Source organism: Artemia sp. Qi Xiang Cuo, chromosome 20 (assembly GCF_049724085.1).
Source record: "Artemia sp. Qi Xiang Cuo chromosome 20, ASM4972408v1, whole genome shotgun sequence".
Taxonomy (NCBI): Eukaryota; Metazoa; Arthropoda; class Branchiopoda; order Anostraca; family Artemiidae; genus Artemia; species Artemia sp. Qi Xiang Cuo.
In genome coordinates, this window is record NC_142813.1 from 40,451,585 (window position 1) to 40,471,044 (window position 19,460).

Sequence of the window (19,460 nt, forward strand, 5' to 3'; positions counted from 1 at the left end):
TTCCGCGGCTTTATATAACTTACTACCTGATATTTGAACTATATTTTTTTTAAATGACCATCTCAAAATTTGTATCGTATTGGTTTGGGTAAAAAGGGCGTGAGGGGCTAGTTACCCTTGGATCTCTTTAATTCTTAAATCGTGAACTAGAACTTTCAATTCCTAATTAAATGAGCCCTCTCTGAAGTTTTTACGAGCATCCCTTCTATAAGAGCTATATTTGCCCCCAGGCATAACTTAACTCGGCTGCCTCGGGTCCTGGGGGCTTGTGCCAACCCCGGAGTTTTTGTTATATGATTTTTGAAGTATTTTTAACAAAATGGCTACCTCAAAATTTTCTCGGATGTATTTGGGAAAAAATGGCGTGGGAGGGGCTAGTTACCCTCCGAACACCGTTGACTCTTAAAAAGAGCACTAGAACTCTCGATTTCCAATTGAATGAGCCCCTTTTGAAGTTTATACGATGACCTCTTCCATGTGAAGTGCTTCTGGGAAAAAAAATTAATAAGTAATAATAAATCATTGGAGCCGTATGGCCTTTACTATAGGCAACGTTATAGCGTTGCCTCTGATAAAGATGAAATTCTAAAAACTGAAAAATGATTATAAATATTAGATTACTTACTTAAAATTTGCGCCCCCTGAAGTTTCTGCGCCTGGGGCGAGTGCCCCCTCAACCGCTTTCCTCTAAAACTGCCTGTGGGGAAAGGGGTGTTAGAAAACTTGTGATGTCCTCTTATTTTTTTTTTGTTCACTATTGAGGCACCAGAACATCATAGAGAGTTGTTTAAGGACTCATAAAAGGTAAATCTTATATCTTATCGTTTTTTATATGCCTAGACTCGATAAGGCTGTGATAAAGTGCCACATGGTGTGCTAAAAACGCAATTTGGGGGACCCTTTTTTGGAATGGAAAGGCTGGGATGGACACATGGACGTCAAAGAGAACTAATTATGGGCTCGTTTATGAATTATTTTTTATATTTCTTTGTTCTTTATAAATTTGATTTTATAAGGCAATCATTAAGTAACACATGGCACCCAAAGAGGGTTTTGGGTTGTTTTTTCTTTTTTTAAATAAAAATAACAAAAAAGGGTGTTGTCCAATGAAAAAACTCGGCAGATAAATGTATGAATTATTAACTTGATTAAGAATATCCAGAAAATTTTAATGGTTTTTGGCAGCGTTGTGGTAGAAACCTTATATTAATTAAAACTTACCAGGGGTGTCAATCGGAAGGGAAATATTGACGCCTAGACTTTGAAAATTACCTTCCCCTTTGTATTTTTGTTTAAAAAAACGAAATCTCGAAAAATTAAACAAAAGTTTTTTTGTGTAAATCAGGGCATGGGATACATTTCCGGAAGGGAGAGGGAGGGCCTGAATACTTTTTTCTAAAATTCCCTTCACCAAGCGAAGCTCGGTCTCCCAGTGCTACATATTAAAACTGATAAAAATAGATGAAGAATTTGTGTTGGTGCTGCCTGTATGTGAGCCTAAAGTTTCTAAATTTGAGACAAATATGCATATGTTTTTAGGATTCACTTAATCCTGCTTGCAGCAGATATTTCATACAGCATGCTGATGCAGAAATAAAGGTCACACAAGTAGCGCTGGCGTTACGTGAAATACAACTAATAACAGCAATAATCCTCAGCACATCTATGTCACTTTCTTTTTTTGGAGCTGGTTAAAAGAAATATTTAGAAAACCCAAAATAGCGAGAAGTCAGCATGACATTGTACAATTAATGATTTCTTGTAATCATTCTATCGTAAATTTGGTAATCATTACATTCCATGTAATAATTCCTAGGTATTGTGCCCTAAGGGCATAACTTAGAAAGCCTTCCCCTGTGCTCTGGGGGGTTGTATTGACACCGGAGTTTTTCTTATCCGACCTTTGAACAATTTTTTTTAACAAGATTTCTATCTCAAAATTTTCCTCAGATGGGTTTTGAAAAAGAAGGCGGGGGAGGGCTAGCTTCCCTCGGATCTCTTTTGACTATTAAAAAGTGAGCTCGAACTTTCATTATCCAATAAAATGAGCCCTCTCTTAAGTTTATAGTTGCCCTCCAATCTCTTTTGACTCTAAAAAACTGAACTAGAACTTTCAATTTCCAATCAAATGAGCCATCTCTGAAGTTTTAACGAGCATTCCTTCAATAAAAACCATATATTCCCCTAGGGCATAACTTGCAACACCTGCCCTCGGGCCCTGGGGGGGTGTTTTGACACCTGACTTTTCGTTATATGGTCTTTGAACTATTTTTATAAAAAAAAGCTTTCAATTTCCAATCAAATGATCCCTCTTTGAAGTTAATACGAGCACCCCTTCCATAAGACTCATATTTGGTCCCAGGATTTAACTTACAACACCTGCCCCCGAGGCCTGATGGCGTGTGTCGAGACCGGAATTTTTCTTGTTTGATCTGTCAACCATTTTTAACAAAATAGCTATTTTAAAACTTTTATTGAATGCATTTCGGGAGGAGGGAGCTGCTTACCCTCCAATATCTTTTGACGCTTAAAAAGTGAACTAGAACTTTCAATTTCCAATCAAATGATCCCTCTCTGAAGTTTATACGAGCATTCCTTCCATAAGAACCCTATATGCCCCATGGGCATAACTTATAACCCTTGTCTCTGATGACTGTGGGGGTATTGTCCTGCTCAAACATATAATTTCTAGGAATTTCAACTACGTTGAACAAAATGGCTCTATCAAAATTTTGATTGGATGTGTTTGGGCAAATGGTGGGCGTGGAAGGGGTGTCAGTTGCCTTAGAATCACTTTCAACTATAAAAAAGGGAACAAGCAATTTCAATTTCCAATCGAATGAGGCTTTTCTGAAGTTTTTACGACATCGTTGTCTATACAAAACCTTATGCCCACAACCCTTGCCCTGAGGGCTGTGGGGGAGTTTTCACCCTCTAAGACCTAATTTCCAGAACTTAAAACTACATTTAATAAAATGGCTGTCTCAAAATTTCGATTGGATGTGTTTGGGGAAAAGGTGGCGTGAGAGGGGTGTTAGTTGCCCTCAAATCACTTTCGACTATTAAAAAGGGCACTAGCCCTTTGAATTTCCATTCGAATGAGTCTTTTTTGAAGTTTCTACGACAGCGCCTTCTATAAAAACCTTATATGCCCCCAGGCTATAACTTAAGACCCTTGCCTTGAGGGTTGTGGGGGAGTGTCCTCCTCAAAAACATATTTTCTATCTTGAAAACAACTACGCTGAACAAAAAGGCTATCTCAAAATTTTTATTGGATGTGTTATGGGGAATGATGGGCGTGGGGGGGCTAGTTGCCATCCAATCACTTTCGACTATTAAAAAGGCACTAGCCCTTTGAATTTCCAATCGAATGAGCCTTTTTTGACGTTTCTACGACAACGCCTTCTATAAGAACCTTATATACCCCCAGGGCACAACTTAAAACCCTTGCCCTGAGGGTTGTGGGGGAGTGTCCTCCTCAAAAATATATTTTCTATGTGGAAATCAACTACACTTAACAAAATGGCTATCTCAAAATTTTGAATAGAGATGCTTGGGGGAATGATGGGCATGGGGGGGGGGTAGTTGCCCTTTAATCACTTTCGACTATTAAAAAGGGCACTAGCCCTTTGAATTTCCAATCGAATGAGCCGGTTTTGAAGTTTCTACGACAACGACTTCTATAAAAACCTTATATACCCCCAGGGCATAACTTAAAACCCTTGCCCTGAGGGTTTTGGGGGATTGTCCTCCTCAAAACATATTTCCTATCTGGAAATCGACTACACTGAACAAAATGGCTATCTCAAAATTTTAATTGGATATGTTTGGGGGAATGATGGGCGTGGGGGTCCTAGTTACCCTGCAATCACTTTCGAATATTAAAAAGGGCACTAGAACTCTTGATTTCCAATCGAATGAGCCTCCTTTGAAATTTCTACGACGACCCCTTCCATATGAAGTGCCTCTGGAAAAAAAAAAATAATAATAATAAAACATTGGAGTCGTATGGCCTTTACTATAGGCAACACTACAGCGTTGCCTCTAATAGGGAAGGGTCTTTTACTTCCTAAAATCTATCAGTTCTAATATGTTCTAATAAGACTGATATCTATCAGTTCTAATAAAGACTGATAAACTGATAAATTGAAAGACTGATAATCTTTCTTGGAGCAGTGTTATGAAGAAGTTAAACTTTAGCTTAAAGAGTTTTGGAGTGAGGTAAGAACGGGGGGGGGGGGGCTGAAGATGACATCAGTCCCTCTCATGTTTAAATGTGAGTTTAACACTGATTTAAATAACTCTGAGTAATTCTTAATATAGCTATTACGAACAAAAAAAAAATAGGGTCTTTTCGAAATGAAGACAAATTGTAAGTTTAAAACTTCAAAACCATCCCAGATTATCCTAAATACGAGTTCTGTTGCTGTCCTTCTAAACGGTCCGTTTCTTGCCATAATTTTTCAGGGTAATTTTTCAGGTAATCAGGGGAAACAATTAGACCTGAGCAAACGTGGTGAAACAGGAAGTATAGTACATTTTCATATTTTCTTGTTTAGAACTTTCGAAAATGGATATGAATACACCCTTCTCTGCGAATATGACAGACATGGAATCACTGAAAACAAGAAATCATTCAAAACAAGGATTTTTTCATTGAAAAACATGAAAATATATCATCAAAAAAGTTTTTACGACTTAGTACTTTTTATAATAATATTCGTACTGTAGCTAGATAGGTCAAATCAAATACAGCGCCAATGACGCAGTAGGTTTTAGACTTTTACAGTGAGAGAAGGAGGTCATACCCAAACCCTTGTCTGTGGTGATTTTTGTTCGTTTCAAGGTTGATTTGCATATTCAATTTAAGTTTCACTCGTTTTAAGATTTATTTATTAATTTACATTAATATGTATTGTATGTTTGTTTGCATTGATTGTTTATTCAATTTCTATTTGTTTCAAGTTTCATTTTTAATTCATTAGCAAAATATTTTTTTCGTTTGATGCTTGATTTTCATATTCAATCTAAGCATTACTCGCTTTAAGATTTATTTATTCATTTATACTAGTCCTTGTTGAATGTTTTTGTTATGATTATTTATTTAATTTCTTGTATGTGCGTATTCCATTTGTTCAATAATGGAATCTTACGGTCGTTTTGAGCTTCAATTCAAAAGGTATTTATGTCATTTGTTCATAATCTCAAATTGGACATTAAATTTATTTTAAAAACCTTCACTTAAGAAAGTTTTTTCTTTAATTAATTAGGGGAAACAATTAGACCTGAGCAAACGTGGTGAAACAGGAAGTATAGTACATTTTCTCAATTTTACCATAGGCTCTCCGTATTTTTGCACTGAATTTAAATTTCCCCTCTCCAGGGATCAGTCTTAAGAGGCATGTACCCCCCCCCCCACCCTCAGAATGTACAAAATTACAATTATTACACGATTGAAGGGGTAAAAAATACGGATGGAGGAGTAAATTTTTTACCGGTACGCCCCCAAACATTAATTATATATCTACCCTTGTCCCTCTCCCCAAAATTTGGTCGTTTTTTTTTATGAGAAGAGTATTGCTCTTTAAATCCAGTATGTTGAAATATTACAGAAAATTCGACATAAGCCAATTTTCTGTGAAGAGAAACTAATTAACAATTCTCGGGAGAATCTGATCGTTAATCAAATTGATTAGGAGACTTGGGCGGCTGCCATGGTAACTAATCGATTTGTATATGCTGGAGGCTGGACTAAGTAATTGCTAGCAATCTAACAGTGCGCAGAATCCAATTAAAATTCTTGGTTAACAACAATGGCGAAACTGGAATTGATTAAAGGTTTCTCTTTTAGAAAATATGATTATTTTTATCGAAAGAACATTTCGATGATGTTTTAACTGACATAGGCAGGGATGTAGGTAGGAGGGCCGAAGGGGTCACAGCTCCCTTCCAAGTTCAAAATTTTCCCAGATTTCTGATCATTTTTTTATTTAAATTATCAAATAAAATTGTTATTTCATTATTTGGTCCATCCAAAAAATTCCTGCGTATGTTCCTGAACATTGGTGTCTACTTAAAAGGTTTCAACAAAAAAAATTATTTTGGGACCCTAAAGTGTGTGTGTGTGTGTGTGTGTGTAGTGGGGTCAATGAAAAATAGCGCAAGAATGGGCAAATTATATATAAAGTGGATGAAATTATAAGAAAACACTATGATAAACGACATTGTATGATGAAGGAATGTCTGGGTTTAAAGCCTTATTTCTCTACATACAAACATACTCTGGTACCCAGTGGCGTAATTTGCTATGGGGTAGAGGAGCAACTGTCCCCATCCCCAGCTGAAATTTAGCATCCTCAAAATTCTTGTCGAAACTAAGATAGGATTAAATAATTCAAGCATCCACAGAAACAGATCAGTTGTCTTTAGCAGGGGCGAATCTCGAGCATTTTTATTGGGGGGAAGGCGGGGGGGGGCAAGAGGGACTCATATCCAGATAGTCAAGGGACATAGGATATATAATAATTTTTCTCTTCACATTGTTTTGGGGGGCAACTGCCCCCTTGCCCCCCCCCAAACGACGCCCTTGGTCAGGGGCGAATCTACAAAATTTTCATTGGGGGGGGGGGGGCAAGAGGGGTCTACTTTCGGATATTCAAGGAGCATGGGCTATATAATAATTTGTTTTCCACATTACTGGGGGGGGCAACTGCCCCCCCCCTTGCCCCTCCCAAACGACGCCCCTGCCCTTGGTCTTTAGTATACTTTTGTCTTTATGGTACACTATATGGCCCATTTTTCACATTTCACTGTCATTTCCACTTGACTTGGGAAAATCGGCTCCTACTCTAGCCCCCCTCCCAGAATTCTGATAAAATTACTTATTTGCTGGTACCTCTTTCAAAACCGTAACAAATACAAACTCTTCATGTAATTTCTTATGTTTGCCTCTGGAGGGGTCGATGCCCCCTCAAAACTTATCTTTTCCTAATTCGCATGTTTTTAACTCAAATTATAGCTTTAAAGTTATATCCCCCCCCCCAAAAAAAAAAAGAATCCTGTGAATGTGCCTGTTTGTCGCGTAATTTACATACGTTTTGGTGATTTTTTTACTGAGGCCCCTTCCAAATAGGCGCGTACATACCTAATTACATAGACCACAACCTGACACCCACAGAGTAAAGACTTTGGGCCACTGTTTCCTGCCGATATTATCTTGGTTTTTACAAGTTATGATATTTTGTGTTTAGTTAAAAATTACATGTTGAGCAAAAAATTTATTTAATACGTAAAATTACACTTTAATGAAATCTCTTTATTGGTTATTTTTTGTCTTAATCTCTGCCCCGCCCCCTCCATAAAAACGGCTATGCCCATCTGAAAATAAATCATTTTTTATGAATTCAAAATGAATTTGTATTTTCATAGAGATCCCATCATTGAGAGACCAAAAGACGAAATAACTCCTTGGGGGAAGTGACAAGTCTGACTTAATGTTTTTCTATTTTCTCAAAACTATTCCCTTTTTTTGGCATGTTTGTAAGACTTTTACGACCTGAAAGGAGAAATTATCCCCCTGAAAAATTATCCACCCGGATTCCAGTTCATAAACGTACGGGAAGGGACAAAAATCTTTAAAAATGAAAACGCCAAAAAAAGGGCTTCTTTTATGGAAATCATCAGAAAAAACTGTTTGTCCATATCTAGGAGGACAAGCAAACATCGAGGGATAGCGTTTTAATCCTTCCCTCAAATTGGCACCCCAGTCCTTCAGACAGATCTCTGAAGTTTCTTACCCCTTCACGAATCTTATACAGTAAGGCTGATCACTGATGCACCGGTTCTGAAATCTTTTCACCACTGTCAAGCGTAAAGCTACGTCAATGTAATCGAACTTTGGATGCGCTCAATTCCCATTTGGTAATGATTAGTCTTTCTGACTGCTTATTTGTATTTGTTGAGATTAAATTTGAAAAAAAACAAATTTGATTTAATAAAATGGTGAATGTATCAACTCGAGCAAATCCGGTGAATTATTTTTTTCATACGGTAATGCAGGAAGATAATAGGGTGACGAAACGATGTAAAATTTGTGGAAGGAATTATAGAGCCTCCCTTGGAATATCCAGCAACTTTATTTCGCATTTGAAGGTAAGCTAAAGCAATGTTAAGGGCTGGTGAGGGGGGGGGTATCACTGGCTTACTTTGTATGAGCTATTGTATAAGCTATATCGTGCAGCCCCCGGATTACTTGACGATTAGGTTTTTGGGGTACGTTTGAAATAGCCTAGGCCTAGGCTAGTAAAATTTTGCTATCTTGGAAAGGGGTTAGGTTAGGAAAATGAAACTTTCAGGGATGGGTCCTCAGACTATAGTATGTCCCGGGAAGTTATTTTAAAGTACCTACCTCCACTCCTTCTCACTCTAGATGGTAGTGACTTTTGGTGACCTTTAAAAATCTTTGTATGATAAAAGTGAAACCCTTGCAAAATAGATCTTCAGCATAAATAAGGTACAAGAAAACTATTTTTAGCTTTACAACTTTACTCAATCCCAATTTATGAGGTTTCAAAAATCTGCAAATACATTTCCTAAATTTAGAAGAAAAAAAACATTGGTATGGCTTAAATTTTTTTTTAATAACAGGAATTGCATTTTCAGAACTAAAAACAGAGAAAAAGAAACTGAGGTAATATTCTAGTTTAGCAGCTTTTGGCTATCTAGGAAAGTTGCTGGATGAGGAAAATGAAATGAAATGCATTTGCAATGCATTTTTAATTGTTTTGTGTTTTTTTTAAATGAAAATAAGGAAAAATTAGGCCTACAGGTTTATTGCAATTTTATATGTTTTACCTATAGATTAGTTGATTATTTAACAAAAAATAACCCAGTGAACCATCTGTTTGGTGTATAAAGCAGGGATTTTTTTTTTCCTAGCCAACATTTACTAATACATAAGGTGGTTTTGATTTACAAAGGATATCAACTTTCATAATTCTAGAAAGGAACACCCGTTGGGCCACCGGCATCTGTTCATGGAAATGTTGGGAGAGGGTAGAATGTACTTTTTAAATCTAGGAGAGGGTATTTTTTTGATTTTTTTCAATAAAAAGGTATTTTTCAATGAAAATACTAAAAAAAGAATTTTTTCGACATCTAAGTGGTAATTAAGCCCTTTCGTTCCCCCTCGAACAAGCGCCAATGACCTGGGGAGTGCTTACGAAGCAATTTTCCACACAAAATGAGCGCACAAAATGGGAAACAAATTATATACTCTCCTAAGGAAGACACCCCTCCCCCTCTTTAAATAAAAATTTAAATGGTAGCCTATAATTGCCTTTGTCCCGAGCATGAATAAGTTTCTCCCTTTCAACTCGGTATAAGGGTAGAAATACTTTAGAGGTTTCTGCGCCAGAAACTTCAAATTATGTTTGTTTGAACTTCCGAACTATAATGTATTAAAGATTCGTTTGCGTTAATTAATAATTACACGGGGCATTCTAAGATGTATACCGGGTGACGGAAAATAGAAGCTCCCTCGAATTAGTCAAGGTTAAAAAGGATAATAATTAATAACCTGGGAGACGTCGCCCCTCTCAACCAGAGCCCCTACAGCGTGGGGACGGGGTAGTTGCCCCAGGCTCAGTTGCCTGGGGGCTGGGGAACTGCCCACTTTGATCCAATTTTTCACTTTGATTCGACTTTTTTTGCTTATATTTGATTCGGGGGAGGGAGGGCTGTAATTAATTCTGTCCCTGAAAGACGTGACGAATTAATTTCGTCCCGGGCACGACCAACTTTAGGAATGGCTCTGCTCTCAACCTCATGCTCCCCCACCCCCCCCTCCTAAAGTGCAAATATATAGCCCAAATTTTTTTCTAAAGTATTATATTTTTATAGTAATTAGGCATATTTTATTAAGATTGACCTAACTTCACTCTTGAGCTGCAGGGGGTATATCATACCAGTACCTTATATTTTTGTCATACTTAGGTACATTTCATTTGGATTGAGTGTCAGAAAAACATATTAGGAGAATATTAGGTAGGGTCATATCATACAAGTACCCAATGAATTTATGAGAGAGAAATAATAAAGAAGAATGTCACTTCAATAGCAAAAAATCAACAAAAACAAGATTAATAATGAAACCATATTGCCTTCTTAAATTGGAAGACAAGAGCAGATTATCAATTCAATAATATCATCCGTGAATAACTTTTCAGTTGGCAATAAAGAAGACGTATACTTACCATCTTCTCACAATAATACAGCCGACTATCCTCCCCCTCATCGCCCTTCAACCATCCTTAAAACAGAATCATAACGCACAAAAAAACGCAGAAAAGCTTAAAAGTGTACATTCCTTGAGTATTTTCTTTATAATTTTTTTTCGTTCTTCATTTTTTTCATACGTCACATGTAGCCAGTGGGGTCTCAGAGATTATTTATGCAATCTATTTGCATCGAGAAAAAGCGCCAACTAATGAAGAAAAAAACACAAGGACGCCCAATCAAGAACAGAGGCGTCGTTTGGGGGGGGGGGCAAGGGGGAGGCAGTTGTCCTCCCAATAATGTGGAAAGGAAAAATTATTACATATCCCATGCCCCTCGACTATCCGGATATGGACCCCTCTTGTCCCCCCCCCCAATAAAAATACTGGAGATTTGCTCCTGATCAAGAACATAATAAAATACCATTCATTATTGCAAATGTACGTATAATGATCCAATTAAATCCATTTTCGTATCCAATCAAAAATAAACTAAAGTGTTTTTGAAATCACCAAAATAAGGGACTTTCGAAGTCTGATAGGAATAGAATTCCAGTCAAGACCTAGACCAAATAGTCTGACAAAACTCTGAGCTCAAAACTAGTCTTTTCATAGAGAGTCAGTCTTACAAAATCTCATACTGTCCTTAAAATCCCACGGTCTTCCTGTCAAGGAAATATCCGGGGAGGGGGGGTTGAACTTTTTCTCTTTTCCCCGAAATTTTTGTCGGACTCGCAAAAACTAACAAAATACATATAAACAAATTTTTAATGCATTTTTCAAAGTTTTTTTTGTAATCCCCCCTCGAACCAAATCCTGGACACCCCGTTGCCCCCATTGATTTGTTCCCCCAATTATCACATTTGTTTTGTTCATTTATCAAGTTTTGCCCCTTCTCTCTGTATTCCATCCCACCATATAAATTCCTTTGTAAATATCTGGCCAGCTTTAATTCTCTAAACAAGAGCGTCTAGAAAGCTCTAAAGAGAAATCCGTGGCAATAAGGTCTTAAAGTCGTCTTAATATTGACCGGTACACTTATGTGCATTATGTCTTGTCTTAAGGCACTCTAAGTTTCATGGAAGACAATCATATACAAAAGCTGTTGAATTGAATCTCATAGCAAGATTCAATTTCCACATAGTTGAAACGCTGGTAGAGTATTTGGGCGGAGAGTTGTAGGAGGAGGGGGCAATTTCTCTTTTTAGGCTCCTCTCCCTAGATTTTTGATTTTTTTTTAATTAAAAATTAATATTTTTGTATCTTCATTGAAACAATCGAATAACGACGAAAATGTATCCCTAGACTAAGAAAAAGATACTTATTAGCAACCCCCCTCCTACGTTTTTTTTGAATTGACAACCATGATTTGGTCTCTCCGAAATGTGAAAAATAAGTGATTCTTCCCATAATACCTTATACATTCAGTATAATTTCCTGAGTGGACCTACTTTCCTCGCCAAAAACATTAATGTTTGCAGAAAAGTTACGTTTGAACAACAGACAAAAATACCTAGTTATTCACATACCTTGTGTCTATGATATATCTCTTGTCTACGGTGACTCGAACTTCAGTCAGCTAGTATAAATGATAGATTTTACGCATATTTTTCATTAACATAATTGCTAGAGATTACTGATCAGAGACAATACTATAGGGTTGCCTATAGTAAAGAGTTACAAGGCTTCAATGTATTATTTTTCTTTTCCCAGAGCAACTTCATATGGAAGGATTGGTCATATAGGCTAAACTTAGAGGGAGCCTCATTCAATTGAAAATTAAAAGTTCTAGTGTCCTGGAACTGGGGTGCACCCAGCCCCCTTCCACACCCTTTCACCCCCCCCCCCGAAATACATCCGATCCAAATTTTGAGATAGTCATTTTGTTCAAAATAGTCCAAAGGTCAAAGGTCTAGCCTTTGGGGTTGACATACTCCCTCCCCCCGAGTTAAGGGTTGTAACTTATGCTAGTTTCCAATTGTTAACATATAAGGTTTTTATAGGGAAAAGGGGTGTGCTAGATCCAGGGTCTCCAAAAGGCTTAGGCTAATAAGGTGAAACTCTAAGTAAATATTGAGAGGGATACCGGGCACAATTAAGACAGACTTATGTGCATCCTGGCCGTCAAAGGGGTGTATCAGCAATATCTAAGGAATGGCTGGATGTATTAAGTTTAAGCTTTCAGTGTGTATGCTGAGAGGCCTGTTGAAGAGAGATCGGAGGGCAACCAGCCTTCCCCGTCCTTTTTAGGCTCCCCCTCTCAACACCATGGAAATATTTTGAAATAGCCATTTTGTTCAAACTATTCAAAAGATCTAATAGTTATGCTTCCGGGAACACCATGCCCCACACAGCCTCTAAGCAAGGATTGTAAATTATCCATTTTGCCCATTGTGTCAGAAAAGGCTAAGAGTAATAAGGTGAAACTTCGGGGAATGAAAAGACACTATGTGCATCTTGTTTATCAAAAAGGGGTACCTGCAATATCTTAAGAACGGCTGAAGGTATCAAGTTGAAATTCTCTGGACATGTCGAGGGGGATGTTCAAATGTTGTTGGAGTGCTACCAGCCCCACTCCTGCGCCTGTTTTAGCTACCCTCCCTCAAAGACATCTGATTAAAATTTGGAAACAGCTATCTTGTTCAAAATAGTTAAAAGGTGAAAAACATTTTCCACAAGACATATTTTTCGAAGAATAGTAAATTGCTCCATTAAGCCGAGAATAAGCAGAAATAAAGTAAAAAAATATTCCAAGCATGAAACTACCACAAATCGCCATAAATAAATAAATGAAACTCAAAACGAACAGAAATTACAATAAATAACCGAGTTAAACTCAAAACGAGCAAAAATTAACATGAGTAGTGCTGACAACCCCCATTCCTTCTCAAGACCAGAACATAATTTGCACTTTACTAAAAAAAAAAAAAAAAATGGCTATGGATTGTCATTTTATTACACATATACAGACATTTATTTCTTATAGTTTTCATAATTTTTCATTAATTAAAGTAAAGAATTGAAAACATTTAAAATGTATTTTGTTTTTTATCCATCCTAGTGTTCTAAATTATTGTGTTACTAAATATTCTAGTATTCTAAAAAAAAACTGTTATAGTTATCTGTGAAAAGCGGTAAGAGCAAAGTCTTCAGTAGAGAGAATCTTCAAAATAATTTTGTTTTTAGACAATTATCAAACAGTTCGTGGTAACGAACTGTAAGTAAGGAGCGACCCGGCTCAATGATAACCGAAACTCTAAAAAACGGGATTTTGATACCAATAGATACATCAAAATAATCAGATTTTAATTCTGATTTCAAATATATGAAGGTCATTAAGTTTAATGTTACCCATCAAAAATTACGTGCCTGAGAAAAGTTGGTTGATTTTCGAAAAAAGGGGGAAAGACCCCCTAAAAGTTATAGAACCTTAATGAAAATCACACCATCATATTCAGCTTATCAGAGAACCGTTCTGTAGAGGTTTCAAGCTCCTATCTACAAAAATGTGGAATTTTACATTTTTTGCCAGAAGAAAGATCACGGATGCGTTTTTGTTTGTTTGTTTGTTTGTTTGTTTGTTTTGTTTTTTTTTCCAGGGGCGATCGTATCGACCCATTGGTCCTAAAAGGTCATGGGAGGGCTAATTGGAATGAAAAACAGAATTTTTAATTCCTTTTTTAAGTGACCAAAAAAAATGGAGGACAACTAGGCTCCCTCCCACGCTTGTGCTTTTAACAAAGTCACCCGATAAAAATTTTGAGATGGCCATTTTGTTCAGCATGGTCAAAAACATGATAAAAATGTCTTTTAGGATGACTTGATCCCACAAAGTCCCCAGGGGGAGGACTGAAAGTTATGAACTTTACTCAATGTTAACATATAGTATTGGTTATTGGCAAGTATACAGACTTTTTCAGAGGAGATTTTTTCTGGAAGGTGGGGGAAGGAGAGGGTCGGGGGCTATATGGAAGGATCTTTCCATGAAGGAAGTTTTCATGGGGGAAGGGACATTGCTATGAAGGGGGCGCCGGATTTCCCAGCATTATTAAAGAAAAAGATCAGGAATTAAATAAAAAAAAACAAGTTTTTCAACTGATCAACTGATTGTGATTAAGAGGTCATTTTTAAAGAACTGGAAAAAAAATTCGAACTATAGTTTAAAGAGCAAGGTATTGACTAGGGGGCGAACCCCCTAGTATACGTGTTAAAAATTTATGAATATAGAAGTTCGTTACGTAAGTTAATTCTAAGTTACGTATATTTATCACTAATAATAACGTTCGTAAATAAAATTAAACAAGTTTCGAGAAAGCCATTTAACCAAATATAATATACAAATTTTGTTTTAATTATTCATAGACGGTGAGCCAAAATCAAAACCTGCATTAATTCAAAAATGCTCAAAAATTAAATAAAAAAAAAAATTTTTTTAACTGAAAGTAAGGAACGGTGTTAAAACTTAAAACGAACAGAAATTATTCCGTATATGAAAGGGGCTGTCCCTCCTCAACGCCTCGCTCCTTACGCTAAAGTTTGACTTTCTCACAACTCTATTTTTTTAAACAATAAAAAAACTTTAGCGTAAAGAGCGAGGCGTTGAGGAGGGGACAGCCCCCTTCATATACGGAATAATTTCTGTTTGTTTTAAGTTTTAACGTCGTTCCTTACTTTCAGTTAAAAAAACTTGTTTTTTTTATTTAATCCGCAGAATGGATTCCTTGGGCTTGATAAGGTAAATAAAGGAGTAAAGAATACGGCACTTGGACTTTACAATTCCTACCAGCGGTGATGGTCTCCTTTTCATTGCCCTTCATCCAGGAAGTGCAATGGGGGGCTGGGGACCAGACATCTCGTGCTTTCGCACACCCTTCCTGTTTATCTTCCACAGATTTCTCTCCACTGACCCCCGTTCTAAATCAAATAACCAGCGAAACCAGGACTCGAACTTCTGTCCTCGTGGACAAAGGATTCCAATGTCTCTAGGTCACGAATATCACCCAAAGACTGTGGTTATTTTATGTTCTGTTTTATTCTTTTTTATAGTTAAATTAATCTTTCTTTTTTTCAGTCTGCGCATAAAGTTGAGTTTGCTGAATTCCAACGTCGCTATGTTCTCAATTATTATCCAAATTCTCTTAAGCAGCCCATGACACAAATCCCGAATTTCAGCCCTAGCTCCTGTTTTATGCAGCCTTCAGGAGACGAAACAATGCAGCTAGTGTCAGGCGGACACTTCAGCAATGCACAGCAGGTGGAATGTAGTGTAACGCCTTATCAAGCTTACTTTCCTTCGTATTTGGTATTTTGATTTTTAAATATTTTTTTTTTCACATTGATAGTAAGAAAACAATTCAGCTGATGAATGACAATCATGGCCACTCCTATGTAGTGTAAATAAATGTAGTGTAACGCCTTATCAAGCTTACTTTCCTTCGTATTTGGTATTTTGATTTTTAATTTTTTTTTTTTCACATTCATAGTAAGAAAGCAATTCAGCTGATGAATGACAATCATGGCCACTCCTAAAAATTTTGTATGGGAGGGGATGTAAGAATGAAACAAATGTTCATAAGGGAAGGGCACATATTTGGATTTTTGGTCCAAAAATTAGTACACAATTTTGTATCCTTTCTATATTGTCGGTCTTCTAGGGAGGGGGAGCCTCCGACATATTCCTTCAGCTTGGAGCGCAATTGATCGTTATTTTGGCTATTGGAAAAATGAGGACTAGTTGACTAGCTGACTAGCTAGTTGACTAGCTAGTTAAACTAGCTGATTAAAAAAACAGTTTGCTGTATTCATTATGGCAGATACTCTTTCACTATTCGAGCCTAATACTGTTTGCTCTGTGTAATTTAATACAAAGGGCAATGTTTTGTGTAACAATTTCCAATCAAATAAGCCATGTCCTTAGTTCCGGCGACCCCTATTGGAGTCATTTGGTTCAAAAGTTTCCGCTGATAGCTTTCTAGGTTTACAAAACGCATGACTGAAGGAACAAAAATGATCATAAGGGTTGGACAGAGGTAGGGTTTCCTTTCAGTGTTTCAAGACCGTATGATTGGTAAGAATAAACAGTTGTTGTTTTTTTCAGAGAAAGGGGGCATATCCTTGACAAAAAGACCGTATCCAGGAGAGCTCCCGTGTCTGAATTCCTCCCCTCCCCCCAAAAAAACAAATCCGTCCATTTCGTGAAATAATTTTTTATGCGTTTTTTAAAGTTCTTTTTTAAACTTTCCCTCCCCTCCCCCCGAACTAAAATCCTGGACACAACCTTTCTTGGCAAACATTTTAAATTTGGAACACACGGACACTCACCAAAATCCTTTGGCCTAGACAGGAAGTGGTATATAAGGTGATATTGCATTAGCTTAAATCCGTATCAACCACCCTCCCCCCTCCCCTGTATTAAAAATATGAAATAAATAATGATTGAAATAATTATAATGTAAAATTTACTAAATATTAATTGAGTTTTAATTTAATATAAATTTATTATGGAAAATTTATTCATTATTATTAAGAACATTAATTGATTAATTAATCAAGAATATTAATTAATTCTTAAGACATTTAAATAATCGATTGAAATAATGAATATTGAGATAATTAACTTAGAACTTATTGAAATAACATGTTAACCTTTAACAAGCTCAAAACGCTCAAAACGAGCTCAAGCAATCAGCAAGATGCAATCCGCTCAAGTTGACTTATTATTTTTTTCTTTTTTCAAGTAATAATACACAGTTTAAACTTAGAATTGTGTATTCATTTTTGTTAGATATTTTTAACTAACCAAATAAAAAAGGAGTCCAAGTAGAGTGGTGCATTGGGGATTTAACATTGATGTGATTGAAAGTGAAAGCTACCAGCATCACTGAAAGGTCAACGCCATTTATCAGAACTAAGACTTCAGATAAACTGAGTTTAAATCAATTTAATGGAATTGTATTATAATTAGAGGGTAAGTTTCTTTGGGTCCAACCTGAAATTTTCTGAAAGTAAAGCGATTTTTTTATTTTTAAAATCTTTTTCTGGATTTCACGATAAGTTTGGGCAGCTTATGCAACGCATAGGTTATGCAGCTAGATCTGTTGCACAGGCTAGTTAAAGAAAAGCACGGAAAATCACCTCAAGGTGATTTTCATGGCATAACTTCAAAGCCAAAGTGAGTTTTTTAAGCCGAATTTAAAGGGAAAGTTAAAAGAAAGAATTAATATTATAGAATTAAAAATTTTGAATAACAATTCCAATTAATTATCGGTAATACTAAATATCGTTTTTGTTTTTTCTCTAAGAAGAACTTGAGTTTCTTCTCTTAACAGTTTTTCGTACTTCAATGCAAAACTTAATGTTTGATTTTATTTTCTCTTTTTATGGATATTTTGATAAAAGCCAACTTTGTTCTGAGCAAGTATATTATTAGTAAAATTGCCAACGGAATAAAAAGCTGCAAAGAAAGTATTTTGCTTGGTTTGATGGAATTAAACGGGAATCTGTTCAATGGCAAGGAAGCTAATGTCCAGATCGTCAAAAAGGCATATCTGCAACATCTCAGGAACAGTTAAGGGTATTACGCTGGAACCCTCGGGGCATGTTGTTGGGGATGCCGAACGAAATAAAAAAGCTAAGTGTATCCAGGTTGTCACAAGGGCGTATCTCCAATATCTTGCATTAGGTGAAGCTTTCAGGGAATGTTGAGGTGAATGTTGAACTAAATAAAAAAAAAACTATGTGTATGCACGTTGTCAAGATTTTGCATCTGCAATATCTCAGAAACGGCTAAGGGTATTAACTTGAAACTTCTCAGGAGCGACCAAGGGTGTTGAATTGAAATATGCTTCCCTAATTAATTATTTTGGCAAAACTATAGAAGCCTGGGTCTGAATTCTTTCTGTGATGTCGTGGGCTGTCATGGAAATTCATGTCTTTGAGGTGAGAAGTTTAAACCGTCTTCAAACTTTAATAACTATTCCATGGAGAAAAGAGTTTAGTACGTTGTGGCTCTAATTTGTGGCATTTGTATAGAATAATTAACGAAAACCGTCCTGATGTCAACAGACATTGTAATCCTCTAAGCATCATCAGTGCCATTTGCTATATGCAAAATCTAAATAAAGGCAATATTTTCTCCTATAAGGGCAATTTTGTGGCAATGGACTCATCTAGAGTTCTTTTAATAATTAAGTATTTATTCTTACAATGTCTATAAGATGTTAACAAATCTGCACCGTCTGAAAAGGCGCCACTTTATGAGCTGTCTGCAAGCAAAATTGATTTGTAGCACTTTTTAAAATCTTGTGTACACCAGCAGGCAAGCGAATGGTTGACCTTGGTTTTGAATGTTTTTAGTTTCTCCACGCTTGGAGGTGTAAAAGCAACAACAGCAGACCTCACGTTAGGCCGTCGCTTAATTGTCAAGTAATGATGTTTTGTAGGTGTTATTCTCCAGAAACTCTGCCGACGCTAAATGCTGTTGCTTGAACCACAATGTGGCTCATAAAGCAGAACTTCAAATGACTACAATGCGTCTAGTGTTTTCAGTGCGTAATTTGTGAGATGGGCTACGCTCAGCTTTCAAACGTAATACCTTGTGATTCACCAATCAGAGTGAAGATTGAAGGCAGCTTTTTGAAATTCTGAAAGATGAAAACACCTAATAGCTTTTTCAGGCCATTATTTTTCTCCCCTGAATATTTATTAAATATTTGAACACGAGTGAAACTCCTTACCCGAAAGCATGAGTTTCCATGACAGCCCATGGCATTAGAGAAAGAATTTAATCCCATGTTCTATTTGTTTTTACCAAAAGCAAACAATTACGGTTTAATGTAGCCACCCTAGCCAAGTGTATGGCATGCTGAACCTGCATTCTGATGTTTCTCTAGACGGGGGTTTTAACCCAGGTGTCACTAATACTTTAGCTAGGGTTAAGCGTCTGTAGTGAGACTCATACAACTCAACCGCCCTGTGTCGAGAGAGCTCACGGTTAAACGAATTCCTAAGCAACGTCTGAATTTCAGATGATGAGGCAGAAAAACACCTGGTCCTACTGGAAGTACAAGCAAGGCCGTACCCAGAGGGGGGGGGGGGTCGGGGGGATTTGAACCCCTCCCGAAATGTTTTTTTGACTCGTAAAAACGTAACAAAAATGGATATAACCAAATTTTGTATGCGTTTTGA

The 19,460-nt window shown here is 36.7% G+C and overlaps 1 protein-coding gene across 2 annotated transcripts in view; it reads left to right on the forward strand.

Moving 5' to 3' along the window:
• Positions 1 to 7,934: 7,934 nt before the first annotated feature.
• The window catches only part of LOC148940197 (uncharacterized), a 28,204-nt gene continuing 16,678 nt past the window's right edge, over positions 7,935 to 19,460 (forward strand). Inside the window, exons 1-2 of one of the 2 annotated variants that reach the window (XM_089106176.1) lie at positions 7,935 to 8,151; positions 15,346 to 15,576. In XM_089106176.1, the coding sequence (XP_088962302.1) occupies positions 7,999 to 8,151; positions 15,346 to 15,576 (384 nt within the window). In that variant the 5' untranslated portion in view covers positions 7,935 to 7,998. The remainder of the gene's footprint in view (positions 8,152 to 15,345; positions 15,577 to 19,460) is intronic. The other variant, XM_089106175.1, reaches the window with a different exon arrangement.